This window comes from Oryctolagus cuniculus, chromosome 21 (genome assembly GCF_964237555.1).
Source record: "Oryctolagus cuniculus chromosome 21, mOryCun1.1, whole genome shotgun sequence".
Classification (NCBI taxonomy): domain Eukaryota; kingdom Metazoa; phylum Chordata; class Mammalia; order Lagomorpha; family Leporidae; genus Oryctolagus; species Oryctolagus cuniculus.
Genome location: NC_091452.1, coordinates 16,970,117 through 16,985,554, shown reverse-complemented (window position 1 = coordinate 16,985,554; position 15,438 = coordinate 16,970,117). Strand labels below are relative to the sequence as shown.

General features: G+C 54.2%; 1 protein-coding gene across 1 annotated transcript; it reads left to right on the top strand.

Annotated features, from left to right (window-relative positions):
* Nucleotides 1-264: 264 nt before the first annotated feature.
* OASL (2'-5'-oligoadenylate synthetase like) lies at nucleotides 265-13,395 on the top strand. Its single transcript, XM_002722126.5, has 6 exons — nucleotides 265-484; nucleotides 3,686-3,968; nucleotides 5,065-5,240; nucleotides 8,375-8,613; nucleotides 9,556-9,703; nucleotides 12,410-13,395. The coding sequence occupies exons 1-6, from the start codon at nucleotides 284-286 to the stop codon at nucleotides 12,908-12,910; spliced, it is 1,548 nt and encodes a 515-aa protein (XP_002722172.2). The 5' UTR covers nucleotides 265-283; the 3' UTR covers nucleotides 12,911-13,395.
* The last annotated feature ends 2,043 nt before the right edge of the window (nucleotides 13,396-15,438 follow it).

The window sequence follows — 15,438 nt, the reverse complement described above, 5'->3', positions numbered from 1 at the left end:
GAGCAGAGAAGTTGGCTGGATGCCAGCTCTGTTAAGGTGGCCCAGACCTGCCAGTCTCAGCCTGGTGTCCCTCAGCACACCTGTCAGGACGAGGAGGGTCCCCAAAACAGGGAGTCCTATAGCAGCCCAGTCACCTCTGGATTCCTCTTTGTTCTGGTCCTTTATCCCACAGGGTGCTGAAGACCAGCCAAGGAGGAGCCCCCTTAAGGAAGGGGGCGTGTGCCGGACAGAAGGTGGCCACTTGGCTATATATTTGCCCAGCAATGGTACTCTCCACACAGAGATGGCATTGGCTCAGGGTCTGTATGGCATTCCAAGCTGCAGGCTGGACTCCTTCGTGGTTCGGTGGCTGCAGCCCAGCCGGAAGTGGAAAGAAGAGGTGCTGGAAGCCGTGGCCGGCGTGGAGAAGTTCCTGAGGCAGGAGTCCTTCCATGGGGAGCACCAGCTGCAGGACCAGGAGGTGCGGGTTCTGAAGGTGGTCAAGGTGAGGCTGGGCTCCTCCCTTCCCCGAGGGTAAAACCCGGTGTGAAAGTCCCTTACCCCGAACCCACACTGCCAACCTCTCAGGACACCCTGCCCAGCCTGCCTCCGACCCGGGGCAGCACAGCTCCCCAGAGCAAGTGCGCAGGCGCAAGGGGCCCGCCAGGGTACAGTGGTCTAATCCCTTAACCATGGAGGATCGCTAGTTCTTGCACCTGTGAGGTAGGCTTGATCCTTTTCCCGTTACAGAGATGAGCAAAATGGAGCAAATGCAATGCAAAGCCTTTGATGGGACCCAGAGTTTGGGGCTAATCGGGGAAATTTTAATGTAGCCTGGACATTAACATGAGAGAATCATGGTTGGTTTTGCTGGGTACATTCATAGCTTGTGGTTAGGGAGGGCCATGTGCTTTTTTTAAAGGTACAACTGTTAAAGTACTTAGGAGCAGAATTCCTTGCTGTCTGTAATTTGTTTTAAAGTGGTTTAGACCAAGTAGACGTGGAACTTACTAAATCTAGCAAGTTATCTAGAGTGTTCGTGCATTTTCTACTTTTCTGTGTCTTTTAAACGACTGATAAGATTTTTAGCAGAGGATCAGAGAGGGGAGGTGACTTGCCCAAGGCCACACAGTCTGTGATAGAGCTGAGATTTGAAGCTGCCTCCGCAGCCAGGGCTCCAGGCTCCTCCACTGAGACTTTTCTCCCAGGTCTTTCCTCCGACGGCCTCGGGCTGCTTCCAGTGCCAGCCAGGACCAAAGCTCAAGAGGGTCAGAGCTAGAAAGGCCCTGGAGAATCAGACGGTCTAGGCCAATTCCTCGTTTAAACATGAAGGAAACTGAGGCACAGAGACGGTGACAGAAATCCTAAAATCACACAGCAAGCTGGTAGCAAAGGCAAGGCTAGAATCCTGACTCCCAGCTAGTGCTCTAGTGCTCTCTCTCTCTCTCGCTCTCTCTCTCTCTCTCTCTCTCGGATTTAGAGACCTCTGGCCCCCATCCCTTCTCATATTGGTCCCCAGCATCCAGAGCTTGGGACCGTAGGATTCAGAAAGGAGAAACCACAGTTGTGACGTCAGTTTGACTCTTGACTTCTTCCCTGAAGCAGCTCTGTGACCGTGACGTCACTGAGTTCTCTGCAAAGCCTCAGTCTTCTCATCTGTAAGCAGGGCACCATCACTCTCTTTCCCTCACCAAGCACACGGGGCCATGCAGGCTGAGTGCTTAGTGCGGGGTCCGTGCTCAGAGGCAGAGGAATTGTCCTCGTTCTTGCCCGGGCTCTCTTCTGGACCTGGCCCAGGCAGACCCTCTAAGACACCACCACCGCCTCTTGCCAAGGAGGTGGGATGGCGGAAGTCTGGGGAGAAGAGAAGGCTCCAAAGCGAATGAATTTTGGTGGCAGGAATTGGTGTGGACCCAATTCCCCCTACAGACCACAGCCACATCTCCCCCCTTGAAACCGTGAACGGTAAAGAAACCCAAGGAGCAACGGCCCATGAGCAATCCTGCGTTTGATTCAGACTCGAAACCTTCCCTTTCTCTGGCCCCCTAAAAACCTGGTGAGCTGGGTTGGGCCACCTGAGCACATGAATGGGGCTTCGGTAGGGCCACACCAAAGCAAGCCACAAAGCCTGTTCTGGGTTATTCTCCTCTCTGCTGGGGAAGCAGCCGACCTGCGTGGCTGTCAGGCGGATGCTCACGCGGGGCAGAAATGCTGAATCTGCATGCCAGTGGGAGAAGGGAATAGAACAGGGAGAGGGGGAAGATCGTGGACTCCCCCCCTCCTCCAAAGCAGGGCGTGGCTGTGGACTTGGGCCACGGGGAGGAAAGAGGTGGAAGATCCGCCCACTGCTGTGTTCTCCTCGTCATCTGACCCCACTGCTTTCTGGCTGGGAGACCTCAGCAAGCAGATGAAGCTCCTGCTGCCTCAGTTTTTTCCTCTGTACATTGGGCATGATGATCGCAGTGCCCATCTCAACCAGTGGGTATGAGGATTGAAAGGGATCCTATACAGAAAGGGTGCTCAGGGGGCCAGGCCCCGGGGAAACCCAACCTCTGGCAGCTGAACCACAGTTCTTGTGCAGCGACTCCTCCCAGCAGGCGAGGGAGCTCACCTGACCTCTGATGCTTCCCCACACGGAGTGAGAAAGAGGGGAGGGAGGCCACAGCGTGGTGGGGCTTTGCAGCAACAGGCCCTGGCAAGCAAATCTCAGAACAGCGAAAAGCCCACTTGAAAACCACCCAGCTCAGCGTTTTCCGCTACAGATGGGGACCCTGATGCCCAGGCCACAGAAGGGTTCGTGCAGTTAGCTAGCAGGAGAGGAGGAAGAGGAATAGGTTACTGCTGACTTCCTGTGTGCCAGGCCCCACGCCCAGCCCCGGACATGCACTGCTCCTCCCAGGAGCCCAGTGACTCATGTTCCATTGCTACGCTCATTCTGCAGACGAAGGACTTGGGGCTCTTGAGTAGCCAGAATTAAGGTCAGAACCAAGGTCAAAGTCAGGAGACCCCAAGCCCAGCCCATGGCTTTGATCTACCATGCAAAACTTCTCCCTCTTTTTTTTTTTAAGATTTATTTATTTATTTGAAAGGCAGAGTTACAGAGAGGCAGAGAGAGAGAGAAAGAGAGACATCTTCTATCTGCTGGTTCACTCCCCAGATGGCCTCAACGGCCAGAGCTGAGCAGATCTGAAGCCAGGAGCTGCTTCCGGGTCTCCCATAGGTGAGGGTCCCAAGTACTTGGGCCATCTTCTACTGCTTTCCCAGGCCATAGCAGTGAGCCAGATCAGAAGTAGAGCAGCGGGGACTCGAACTGGCGCCCATATGGGATGCTGGCACTGCAAGAGGTGGCTTTACCCATATGCCACAGCGCTGGCCCCCTCTCTCTTTTTAACTCCTTCAAATGATTCAGATCCCCTGAGACTTTCAAATGCAACGGGGTGGATGTTCCCAGAGGATTCCTTTGGGTTAGGAATTCCTCTGGGATTGGGAAGACAGTGTGAGAAAGCAGACCATGCAGTAGATAAGCCGGGCAGGTGACCCCTGCTCTGACATGAGGTTTCTCACCTGCAAAGTGGGGGTGTTGGTTGAGCCCATCCCTCCCTCGGTGTGGCCGTGCACATGCCACGGGACCATCTGTGGGATGTGTTGTTGTGGGCGGCCTGGCCCATGGCAGAGGGCCACGGGGTAACAGGCTCTGTGTCCACAGGTGGGCCCCTTCGGGACCGGCACGGCGCTCAGGGGCACTGCCGAAGTGGAGCTGGTGGTGTTCCTGAGCTGTTTCCGCAACTTCTGGGAGGAGGCCAAGCACCATGCAGCGGTTCTGAGACTGATACAGACGAAAATGTGGCATTGCCAGGAACTGCTGGCCCTAGGGCTCAGGGACCTGAGGGTGGACGAGGGAGTCCCCGAAGCTCTCACCTTCACCATCCAGACCAGGGAGACGGCAGAGCCCATCACCGTCACCATTGTGCCCGCCTACAGGGCCCTGGGTAAGGGGAGGTGAAGCCCACCCCACTCACACACCTGCCAGTTCCAGGAGACTTGTCACTCCCTCACCTCTCATTCATGGCCACGTGCCAACCTCTGTGTTCATCCTACCCAGGTCCTGGGATGACGGGGCCTGGGCAAGCGCAGGGTACAGGACTAACCCACTCTGGCCATCATCTAGCTCAGCCTAGCAGACAGAAGCTTACCAAAGAATCACACAGATGAACGCAGAACCACAGATCAACGGTGGTATGTGTTCAGAGAAGAATGAGGTGCCCCAGAAAGTATGTTTGGAAAGGGGCTTTCTGCGGGAAATACATCCTGGAATATCCAAGATGACAGTGAGATGAAGGAGCTAAACAGTATCAGCGAGTGCTTCTCACCATGTAGCTCTCACTGTGGGCCTGACCCTGAAGCAAGGATGTGAGTTCAAGTGCTTTCCTGGGGAGGTGATTCCGAAAACAATGGCTGAGAAGTAAGGAATTAGGACAGGGAAGTCAGTACAAGAAGCATTACTCCACTCTGGAGTCTGGGCTCCATGTCCCCAGAGAACCGAGTGCCACCAGGGAGTGGCCTCCAGGTCCTCCTTGGTAGGATCCAGGGAGCTGATCCACTCACTACCCGGTTGTCGCATGTGAGGGCTGCTTCCCTGGGTGTGGACCCATGGGCACCCATCTGTGCTAGGGCAGAGTGTCCTAGGAGTTTGCTGTGCTCTGAAGCAGCTCCCAGGCAGATGATACAGGCTGTAACTCACGTGCAGGCTCCTGTTCACTGCCGTGGCTGCCAGAGCTGCTGCATGGGGAAAGTGCAGGAGCTGAGATCTGGTCTCAGGCAGAAAGTGCAAGCTCTGGGAGGCGTCCAGGGAACAGGTTCACCCCCAGGACAACCGAGAGAGCCTGGGGTTGTTGTTCAGTGGCCTAAGGCCAATCTCCCAAGAAGGACAAAGCAAAGCAAACCTTTGGTTTCTGGGAACACCAGGTCTCGAGGCTCCCTGAGGAGAGAACCCCAGTGAAGGAGCCAGCTCTGTCCCTAAGGCAGCTTACTGCCTGGGGCGTCCTGCACCCCTAACCTCTGCCTTCTGCTTCCTGTCCCCTCCAGGTCCCTCTGTTCCCAACTCCCTGCCGCCCCCCGAGGTCTACGTGAGTCTGATCAAGGCCTGTGGCCACCCTGGAATCTTCTCCCCCTCCTTCAGCGAGCTGCAGAGGGACTTCGTGAAACACCAGCCAACCAAGCTGAAAAGTCTCCTGCGGCTGGTGAAGCACTGGTACCAGCAGGTGAGGGCTGCCTGGAGGCGGCAGACCAGGCAGAACGGGCAGGCGCTAGGCTTGCCTGGCAGGAAACTGTAGCAAGAGGGAAGCAGGATCAGGGGGAGAGGGAGAGGAGCCAAGGTTCCAAACAGGGAAGCGGACCACTCAATGAAGAAAGCGGAGAGGGAAAAGAGGAAGAAAGAGAGAGGGAAACAGAGAAGGAAAGAGAACAGCAGGTGATGCACAGCACTGCCGTGACCGCACCCTTATGGCGCTCCAGTTGCTGGCCACTGCCCTGGAGACCGGAATCACGGCAGGTGAGGGAACCAGTTCCCCTCCCAGGGAGCACTACTGAGTGAGGGTGTCCACAGTAGCCCCTTTCCAGGCGTCTCGTGGGAGGCATGGTGCCAAGCGTATTTCAACATATCCAGGAGAGCAGAGTCAGCCGAACTTCTGAACGGAAGACGCAAATACAAGCACATTAACCCCGGCCACGAATTCTCCCCTTTCTCATCTTCTGGTTAAAATCCGGCCACGAATTCTCCCCTTTCTCATCTTCTGGTTAAAATCAGCTTTCATGAGAGCAGCTACTTCCAGAAGACTCTGGGGAAACTGTGACTCCACCCCGCACGGATGTCCTAGCGTGGGGTGGAGAGAAAGAGAGCTGCCCATCGGATCATTCCCTTGGGAAAAGCTTTTTCCCTATATACTCAGCAAGAAAACAAGCAAAACTCAGAAAAACTCAGCAAAAGCACTTTTGCTTTTACAGCTTTGATTATGGGACAAAAATAAACACAGCAGGAAGAAACCTACTGGACACCTCCTGATCTTACAGGGCTGCTGTCCAGGAGTTGTGTAGACACTCTCTCTCTCTCTCTCTCTCTCTCTCTCTCTCTCTCTCTCTTTCGAGAGAGCAGCAGCAGGCAGGAAAACGATAGAGAGGCAGCCAGTCCATATCAGAATTCCTAAGTCAAACAGATCAAAAGAGAAAAATGCAGGCCGGCACCGCGGCTCACTAGGCTAATCCTCCGCCTTGCGGCGCCAGCACACCGGGTTCTAGTCCCGGTTAGGGTGCCGGATTCTGTCCCGATTGCCCCTCTTCCAGGCCAACTCTCTGCTGTGGCCAGGGAGTGCAGTGGAGGATGGCCCAAGTGCTTGGGCCCTGCACCCCATGGGAGACCAGGATAAGTACCTGACTCCTGCCATCGGATCAGCGCAGTGCGCTGGCCGCAGTGCGCCAGCCGCGGCGGCCATTGGAGGGTGAACCAATGGCAAAGGAAGACCTTTCTCTCTGTCTCTCTCTCTCACTATCCACTCTGCCTGTCAAAAAAAAAAGAGAGAGAGAGAAATGCAGACTATAATCAAATTCTTAAGAAAAAAAAAAAAAGCAAAACAGAGTTACAGAGAGAGAGCAAGTGAGAGAGAGAGGTCTTCCATCTACTGGTTCTCTCCCCAAAATGCCATAACGGCCGGAACTGCACTGATCCAAAGCCAGGAGCCAGAAGCCTCTTCCAGGTCTCTCACGTAGGTGCAGGGGCCCAAGGACTTGGGCCATCTTCTACTGCTTTCCCAGGCCATAGCAGAGAGCTGGATCAGAAGTTGAGCAGCCGGGACTCGAACCAGTGCCCATATGGGATGCCTGCACTGCAGGTGGCTTTACCCGCTATGCCACAGTGCCGACCCCTTTTTTTGTTGTTAATAAGTCCACGATTTATAGGAAAGACTTTATTTGGGGAGCTACAAGTAATCAAGACATTGTTTCAATGTCAAAATGTCATAGATCTTTCCCTTAGACTATAGGATATGATAATATTCATTTATAATGGAAATGGGACCAGATGTCAATTTTGCTTCCACCATCCAAATAGCTGAATGGTTGACAGAAATTTTCACTTTCTGGATAAATCATAGAGAGGTGTTTTTTTTTTAGAAGGAAAGAGCCACTGACTATTAAGATACATTTTTTTTTTTTCAAGAAAAACTCAAAAGCCAACTCAAACTGGTTTAAACAAGCAAGAATTTTTGCTCCTGTGTGAGAACGCACCAGTCCGGGGAGGGGCTCCAGGCATGGTTTGGGGAAGGCTTTTACTTCATTTCTCTGCAGTTCTCAAATTCTCTCTCCTCTGCATGTCAACTTGGTTCTCGGGTCTCTTTCCTTCATGATGGCAAAATGGCCATAGCTGTTCCTGCCCTCACATCCGTATGTATGAGATGACGTCTGTTCCTTCAACCAGCACTAGGCTTTCCTGTACCCAAGCCAGTGAGATCACACGCCTTCTCTTGAACCAGACACTTAGCGAGGAGAAAAGGTTTATGCTGATGGGCCTGGGCCAGGCAGGACCCACTGGTGCTGAGGGTGAGGTCGACTCCATCCAAACCTCAGGAGACTATAGAGTGGGGGAGGAAAGAATGCCAGAGAAGCAGCCCTGAGACCTTAGACTCTCACCTGTTGTCATCTTTCCCCTTTAGCCACCGAGTTCTTTTATTTGTTTTTTAAGATTTATTTTATTAATTTGAAAGGCAAACACAGAGAGAGAGAGAGAGAGAGAGAGAGAGAGAGAGAGAGAGGAGAGAGAGGATCTTCCCACCTACTGGTTCACTCCCCAGATGACCACACACCAGGGCTGGGCCAGGATGAAGCCAGGATCCAGGAACTTCATCGGGGTCTCCCATGTGGGTTTAGGGGCCCACACACTTGAGCCATCTTCTGCTGCTTTCCCAGTCACATCAGCAGGGAACTGGATGGGAAGTGGAGCAGCCAGGACTTGAACCAGTGCTCATACGGGATGCCAACTTAACTGCTTCACCACAGTGCCAGCCCCAAAGCCCTTCCTTTAAAGGAAACTTTCTCTTGATAGATTCGAACCAATTTAAATGTTACCCCTTGGGCTGGGATGCAGATGACAGAGCCCAGCCTGCTCGCTCCTTGGCCCCCTCCAGCTATGTCTGTCAAGCACAGTCTGAAACCCACTGGACTAACCCAGCCCCTTCATCCTGAAATGGAAACAAATCAAGGCCCAGAGAAGCGGAGTGACTTGGCCAAGGTCACCCAGCCAGTAGGTGGGAGAGCCGGGACTGGAGCTCCGATTTCCCGGCTTCTTGTCCAATACTGTCCTTAACACAGAATCTTAGGGTCTCTCTCTTTCCATCTCTTCCAACAGTACGTGAAAGCCAAGTGCTCCAGGACCAATCTGCCCCCGGACTATGCCCTTGAGCTCCTGACCATCTACGCCTGGGAAAACAGCACTGAGTTGGAGACCTTCAGGATGGAGGAGGGCCTCACCACAGTGATGGAGCTGCTGCGGGACGTCCGGTTCCTCTGCATCTACTGGACCAAGTACTACACGCTGCAGAATCCCGTCATCGAGGACTGCGTCAGGAAACAGCTCAAGGCGGACAGGTATCGTCGCCGCTCCCTCCCCGCCCCCCGCCCCAGCCAGTCTCGGGGAGCAGAAAGAACCAAGGAACAAGCAGACTAGTCCCTAACTTACAGAATTGCTGGGAGGAGCAGTACAGCTAATCCACATAGGAGTCAGTCCTGGGCTTCAATAAGTGATGCTGGTGGTGATGGTGGTGATAGTGGTGGTGGTGATGGTGGTGATGATGGTGATGATAGTGATGGTGGTGGTGGTGATGATGGTGATGGTGATAGTGGTGGTGCTGATGGTGGTGGTGATGGTGATGATAGTGATGGTGGTGGCAATGGTGGTGCTGGTGGTGGTGATGGTGGTGATAGTGATGGTGCTGATGGTGGTAGCGATGGTGGTGTTGGTGGCGATGGTGCTGATGCTACTGGTGGTATTAGTGATGGTGGTGCTGCTGGTGATGGTGGTGCTGGTGGTGATAGTGATGGTGCTGATGGTGGTGGTGGTGATGATAGTGATGGTGCTGGTGGTAGTGGTGCTGGTGGTGCTGGTGGCAGTGGTGGTGCTGGTGGCAGTGGTGGTATTGGTGGTGACAGTGATGGTGGTGCTGGTGGTGATGATGATGGTGGTGCTGGTGGTGATGGTGCTGATGGTGGTGATAGTGATGGTGGTGCTGGTGGTGGTGATGGTGGTGGTGGTGGTGGTGGTGCTGGTGCTGGTGCTGGTGAGGTGGTGGTGGTGTTGGTGCTGGTGCTGGTGCTGGTGAGGTGGTGGTGGTAGTGGCAGTGGTGGTGGTGACAGTGATGGTGCTGGTGGTGGTGCTGGTGGTGATGGTGATGGTGGTGATGGTGGTAGTGCTGGTGCTGTTGTTAACCATGACCCAGAGCAATGCCGTAGGGCCTTGCAGTGATGATGGCCAGCAAGGCCCCCACAGCACCACAGGAGAAGGAGCTGAGCACCGTCTTCCTGTGTTGCAGGCCCATCATCCTGGACCCGGCTGACCCCACCCTCAACGTGGCAGCTGGCTACAGATGGGACATTGTGGCCCAGCGGGCCTGCCAGTGCCTGAAACAGGACTGCTGCTATGACAGCAGGGAGAACCCGGTCCCCAGCTGGAACGTGAAGGTAACCAGGCTCCCCTGCGGGCTGTCAGGGGCTGGCGCTCAGAATGAGATACCTGCACCCGACTTCCAGGGTTCACTCTTGTGGCCATGAGCAGAGGGCTTTAGGGTCAGGCAGGTCGAGGGCAATGCCTGGGTCCCCTGATGGAGCCCCAAGTTCCTTACCTTTGTATTCTCAGTCTCCTTTCCTTTCACCTGTGACCTCCTGGGAAATCAGTTCCGGGCTCCTTATCGTTCTTTGCTCCACCACCACCTGTTTGGTGCCAGCCTGGGTGTGGCTGATGGGCATTGGGGACCAAGGGACAAGGATGGTACAAAAATAGGACACGGCCCTGACACACACACACCCAGGGCCCCACCCACGCTGCTGGGAAGAAAGTCCATGAAACAAAGTTGCACCAAACTTCTAGAAACAATTACTGGGGAGTAGCCGCAGCGTTCTGTACAGCAGGATGACTGCAGCGTACAAAGGGCTGTGATTTGTCTTATGACGAACTAGGGGAAAGCAGTTCAGAGAGTCCCAACACAAAAACAAATGATAAACGTTTAAGGAGCTGGATAAGCTAATTAATCCTGGCTTAATCATTGCACAGCAGTCCCATGCATTGATTTATGATCCCAGACCCCATAACGATGTACCATTCTTATGTTTACTTTGAAAATTAAAAAAAAAAAAAAAACAGGTAAGATACAGAAAAAAGTGCTAAGTCAGCCGGCGCGGCTCACTAAGCTAATCCTCCACCTGTGGCGCCGGCATCCTGGGTTTTAGTCCTGGTTGGGGTGCCAGATTCTGTCCGGTTGTTCCTCTTCCAGTCCAGCTCTCTGCTGTGGCCCGGGAGTGCAGTGGAGGTTGGCCCAGGTGGTTGGGCCCTGCACCCGCATGGGAGACCAGGAGAAGCACCTGGCTCCTGGCTTCAGATCGGCGCAGCACTCCGGCCGTAGTGGCCATTTGGGGAGTGAACCAACAGAAGGAAGACCTTTCTCTCTGTCTCTGTCTCTCTCTCCATGTCTAACTCTGCCTGTCAAAAAAAAAAAAGTGCTAAGTCATATTATTATGTGATGCCAAATCTGTGCTATAGGCAAAAATCACAGCCATCCATTTCTCTTTTTTTTTAAATATTCAATTATTTATTTGAAAGTCAGAGTCACAGAGAGAGGACCTGCATCTGCTGGTTCACTCCCCAAAACGCCACAATGTCCAGAGCTGGGCCAAGCCGAAGTCAGGAGCCAGGAGCTTCTCCCAGATCTCCCATGTGGGTGCAGGGGCCCAAGCACTTGAGCCATTTTCCACTGCTTTCCCAGGTGCATTAGCAGGGAGCTGGATCAAAAGTGGAGCAGCCGGGACTTGACCCGGTGCCCATACGGGGATGCTGGTGCTGCAGGTGGCAGCTTTACTAGTCATTTCTGTTCTCCATTTCATTCACATCACACTTGACAATCCGCACAGTGCCTGTCCTGGGACAGACTCAGGTCATCACCACGGCAGCTCTGTGACGTAGAAGACCTCCTATTATTGTTATCTTTGTGGCTGTTGTGGTTATTGCCTCTGATGCCCTTTTACAGGTGACAGAAGTGGGGCTCAGAGAGGTTAATTAACCAAGGTCAAAGTCCCACCACTCGGAAGCAGCAGAGCCAAGGTTCACTCAGACCCAGGGCTCTGTGGGACGCTGGAAATAAAGAACCAATGCTTTCTGAAATCACAAAGGAAACCCCTGGAGGAAGTTAGGGCTGGAGCTGAAGCCCAAAAGCCAGGGAGCCATGGATGTGGGTGCTCGGAGACCACACCAGGTCAAGGGCCAGGTCGGGGGGAGAGTAAGCAAGGTGTGTACTAGGGCAGAAGGCGGAGCCACAAGTGCAGGCTGCATCATAAGGTATGGAGATTATAGCTGGGGGTGGGACACCCGCCAAATGAGACCCACAGAAGGGCTGAAGACGCCTCTCTCTGGGTTGTTCCCGAATAGCAAAGCCATTGTGCAAAGACCTCCCTCCTGCACAGTTAGGAGCCGTGGCAAGGCCAGGCTTGTATGTCTTCCCCTGCATCTCCCGGGAGTTGTTGTGCGGCCCCCTGGGGAGGTTCCCAGAGGAACTCGGAGCTCAGTGCACCTGCTCCGCTCCTTTCTGCCCTGGGTGATGCAGTCAGGCGATGTTTAACCCTACTCAAACAGTGCCCTGGGGTATAAAACGGGGCTCATAGAACCAACTCCACAGCACCGAAAGCCGCCGCTTGGGACGCCCACAGCCTGTATCAGAGCACCTGGGTTCGAGTCCCAGCTCTGCTGTTGATTCCCGCTTCCTGCTCATGTGCACTCTGGGAAGGTGGTAGAGGCTCAAGTACTTGGGTCCCTGCCCACCCACGTGGGAGACCCAGATAAAGTTCCTGGCTCCTGGCATCAGCCTTACCCAGTCTCGGCTGCTGTGGGCAATTAGGGAGTAAACCAGTGGATGGGAGATCTCTCTGTCTCTCTCTGTCTGTCTCTCTCTCTCTGTCTCTCTACCATTTCAATGAATACATCAATAGAACATGTGTTAGAAAGAATGCACCACGGTGAGGGCAGGGGAGGTGCCCAGTGTGGAGGCTGCACAGCGTTCAAGGCTCCCTAAGCGAGCGTGGGGGCTGCTGAGATGAGGGTGTGGAGGGGCACACCCACTGAGAAGTGCGGCCCTCCCTTCCTCTCCCCTCCCTCTCCCCTCCCCGTCCCCCTCCCCCCAGTGTGCCCAGGACATCCAGGTGACGGTGGAGCAGCAGGGCTACTCGGATCTGATCCTCTGGGTGAACCCGTACGAGCCCATCAAGAAGGTCAAGGAGAGAATCCGCCGGAGCCGAGGCTGCTCGGGCCTGCCCCGCCTCTCCTTCCAGGAGCGCGGCGGCGAGCGGCAGCTGCTCAGCAGCCACTGCTCTTTGGCCTACTATGGAATCTTCTGCGACACCCGCGTGTGCCTGCTGGAGACCTTCTCCCCCGAGATCCAGGTCTTCGTGAAGAGCCCGGATGGGGACAGCCAGGCCTACGCAGTCCACCCCAAAAGCTTCGTGCTCAGCCTCAAGCAGCAGATCGAAGACAAACAAGGGTTTCCGAGCAGCCAGCAGCAGCTGGAGTACCAGGGCCAAGTGCTGCAGGACTGGGTGGATCTGGGGCACTACGGCATCCAAGACAGCGACACCCTCACCCTCTGCAAGAAGAGAGGGCGAGAGGCTGCACTCCTGCCCTGCTAGCCACTTTTGGGAGCTCTCTGTGCATTGCCGCCCTGTGATGCACCACGCCTTCCTGCTCTCTGCCCAGGAGGCACCGTGTCTTCACGCCTGCTAGGAGAACGCGGGAGAGGCCGGAGACGCTGCACCTACAAACAGAGCACGTCAGACCCTCTGTGACGACAGAATCCTGATCCACACACTTCAGCAGCCACAACCTCGGCAGCAAACTCCACTAGGACCTGGTCAAGACCTTCCAGCTTCTCTGTTTCCCTACCCTACTTCCTTCCCACTGAGGGTCAGCCAAAGCCCAGTTAGCTTCCCAAACCAGTCATGAGGATGCCCTGTGGTCTGGGGAGAGGCCCTGCATCCTGCCCACACCAACAAACTCCAACAAGGCAACCCGAAGCCCCACAGCCCCCTGCCTGCCTCTCAGTCTTGGCCAAAGGCAAGGGCTGGTGGCTGCTCCGTGGCTCTCCCGAGTCAGGAATAAACAGCCTTGGTTCTCACTCGGTGCTCTTTGTTTTACTTCGACACGGGTAAATGCTCCATCATCGGAGGCTTTTGGCTGCAAAGCGAGGCTGGGATGAGAAGATGCGAAGTCTTGGAGTTTGCGTATAATGCAGTACCAAAAATTTCCCTTGACTCCAGAGCCCCAAGCACACACAGTACCTGACAGTCCAGAGATATTAGGAGAAAAGCAGCATCTTCCTTATCCAAAGGGGAGATCACGTGATCAGATTTATTCCAACCAATAAACAGTTTCCTTTAACCCCATTTTTTTTTTAAGATTTTTATGTTCATTTCTTTGAAAGATGGAGTGACAGTGGAGGGGAGAAATAGAGAGAGATATCTTCCATCCCCTGGTTCACTCCTCAAATGGCCACAAGAGCTGGGTCTGGGCCAGGGTGAAGCCAGGAGCTTGGAGCTCCATCCGGGTCTCCCACTTGGGTGGCAGGGGCCATCCTCCACTGCCTCCCCAGGTGCATTAAACAGGGAGCTGGATAGGACGGGCACAGCCAGGACTTGAAACAGCACTCCAACATGGGATGCTGGCGTTGCATGTGGTGGCTTAACCCGCTGCACCACAACACCAGCCCACATTACTCTCTCACAGAGCACACTTTCTAACCGGTCCTCACAGCCGCTGGGCAGTCTCACGGCAGTGTTCTGTGCATCTCCCCCTTCTTTTTGTCATCAGCACTGAGTGTCTTCTTTTTACGGGGGCAGACTGGCTAGACCAGCCCCCATCTTTGTACCCGGGTCGCCTCCATAAGAGTGCAGCCATCCACTCAGCCCCAGATCTTAATACCATCACCTGGAAGCTTAGGATTCCGACGACACGTGAACCTGGGGTGGGATGGGGAGTGGGACACAAACGTTCAGAGCAGAACTGTCATCTTCCCAGGTGTTTTCATTTATTTATCTATTTGGAATAGAGAAGGTCAAGGCCACTGAGCTCATTTTAATGAAGTTTCTGCTACACTCATTTGCAAAGATAAAACACAAAGTGTCCCAAGACCGGTGGAAGGGACTGTATCCTTCCCTGTGGAATGTCTCAGCCTCAGAGATTCTAATGCGTTGGTCTTCGGTAGGTCCTGGCAATCAGTATTCTTTTAAGTTACCTGACTACTTCCAACATGCAGGCAGAGTTGAGAAGTCCTGGGCTTAGATCTGCTGTGGGTGCCAGCTGCACCCAGCCTCCTGGGCCAGTGGCTCCCACCTTCAAGGTGCACACACATCAGAGATGAAGATCACAGCTTTGTGGTGGAACCCAAGATCGCGCAGCATGTGTAGCAATCTCCCAGGGGTTACCAGTGCCGCTGGGTCCTGGGCTACAGCATGAAGAGTAAGGCCCCAGGGTGGAGAGGAAATACAGATCCTGGGCCCCGCCTTCAGAGACTCTGATTCAGCTTGTTTGCAGTGACACAAAAGTCCACAGTTCAACAAGCCCCTGAAGGTGTTCCTGGTGCCCGGCTGGGTTTGGGAATTACTGGAATAAATGAGTAGATATGGGATCAAAACTTGGAAATTGGTGGCCGGCGCAGCAGCTCGCTAGGCTAATCCTCTGCCTGCGGCGCCGGCACTCCAGGTTCTAGTCCCGGTTGGGGTGCCGGTTCTGTTCTGGTTGCTCCTCTTCCAGGCCAGCTCTCTGCTGTGGCCCGGGAGTGCAGTGGAGGATGGCCCAAGTGCTTGGGACCTGCACCTGCATGGGAGACCAAGAGGAAGCACCTGGCTCCTGGCTTCGGATCAGCGCAGCACACTGGCCGTGGCAGCCATTTGTGGGGTGAACTAACGGAAGGAAGACCTTTCTCTCTGTCTTTATCTCTCTCTCTGTCTAACTCTGCCTGTCAAAAAAAAATTTTTTTAATTAAAAAAAAAAAAACTAGAAATTGGGGCGGGACTTGGCCTAGACACTGAAATGCCTGTATTCTACACTGGAGAGCCTGAGTTTGATTAAAAAAAAAAAATGTTGGCGAAATGGATCTCTTAGCCTCTTCTGGAGCTTAAGTTCGAGGACCACCCCCTTTGGCCCTTTCGTAGTCCCACGG

What these genes read in the sequence shown, in the direction of transcription:
- OASL (XM_002722126.5), top strand. Translation starts at nt 284, where the DNA reads ATGGCATTGGCTCAGGGTCTGTATGGCATTCCAAGCTGCAGGCTGGAC. An exon ending in TGAAGCACTGGTACCAGCAG is followed by an intron (nt 5,241 to 8,374) that starts GTGAGGGCTGCC and finishes CTCTTCCAACAG; the next exon opens with TACGTGAAAGCCAAGTGCTC. An exon ending in TCCCCAGCTGGAACGTGAAG is followed by an intron (nt 9,704 to 12,409) that starts GTAACCAGGCTC and finishes CCCTCCCCCCAG; the next exon opens with TGTGCCCAGGACATCCAGGT.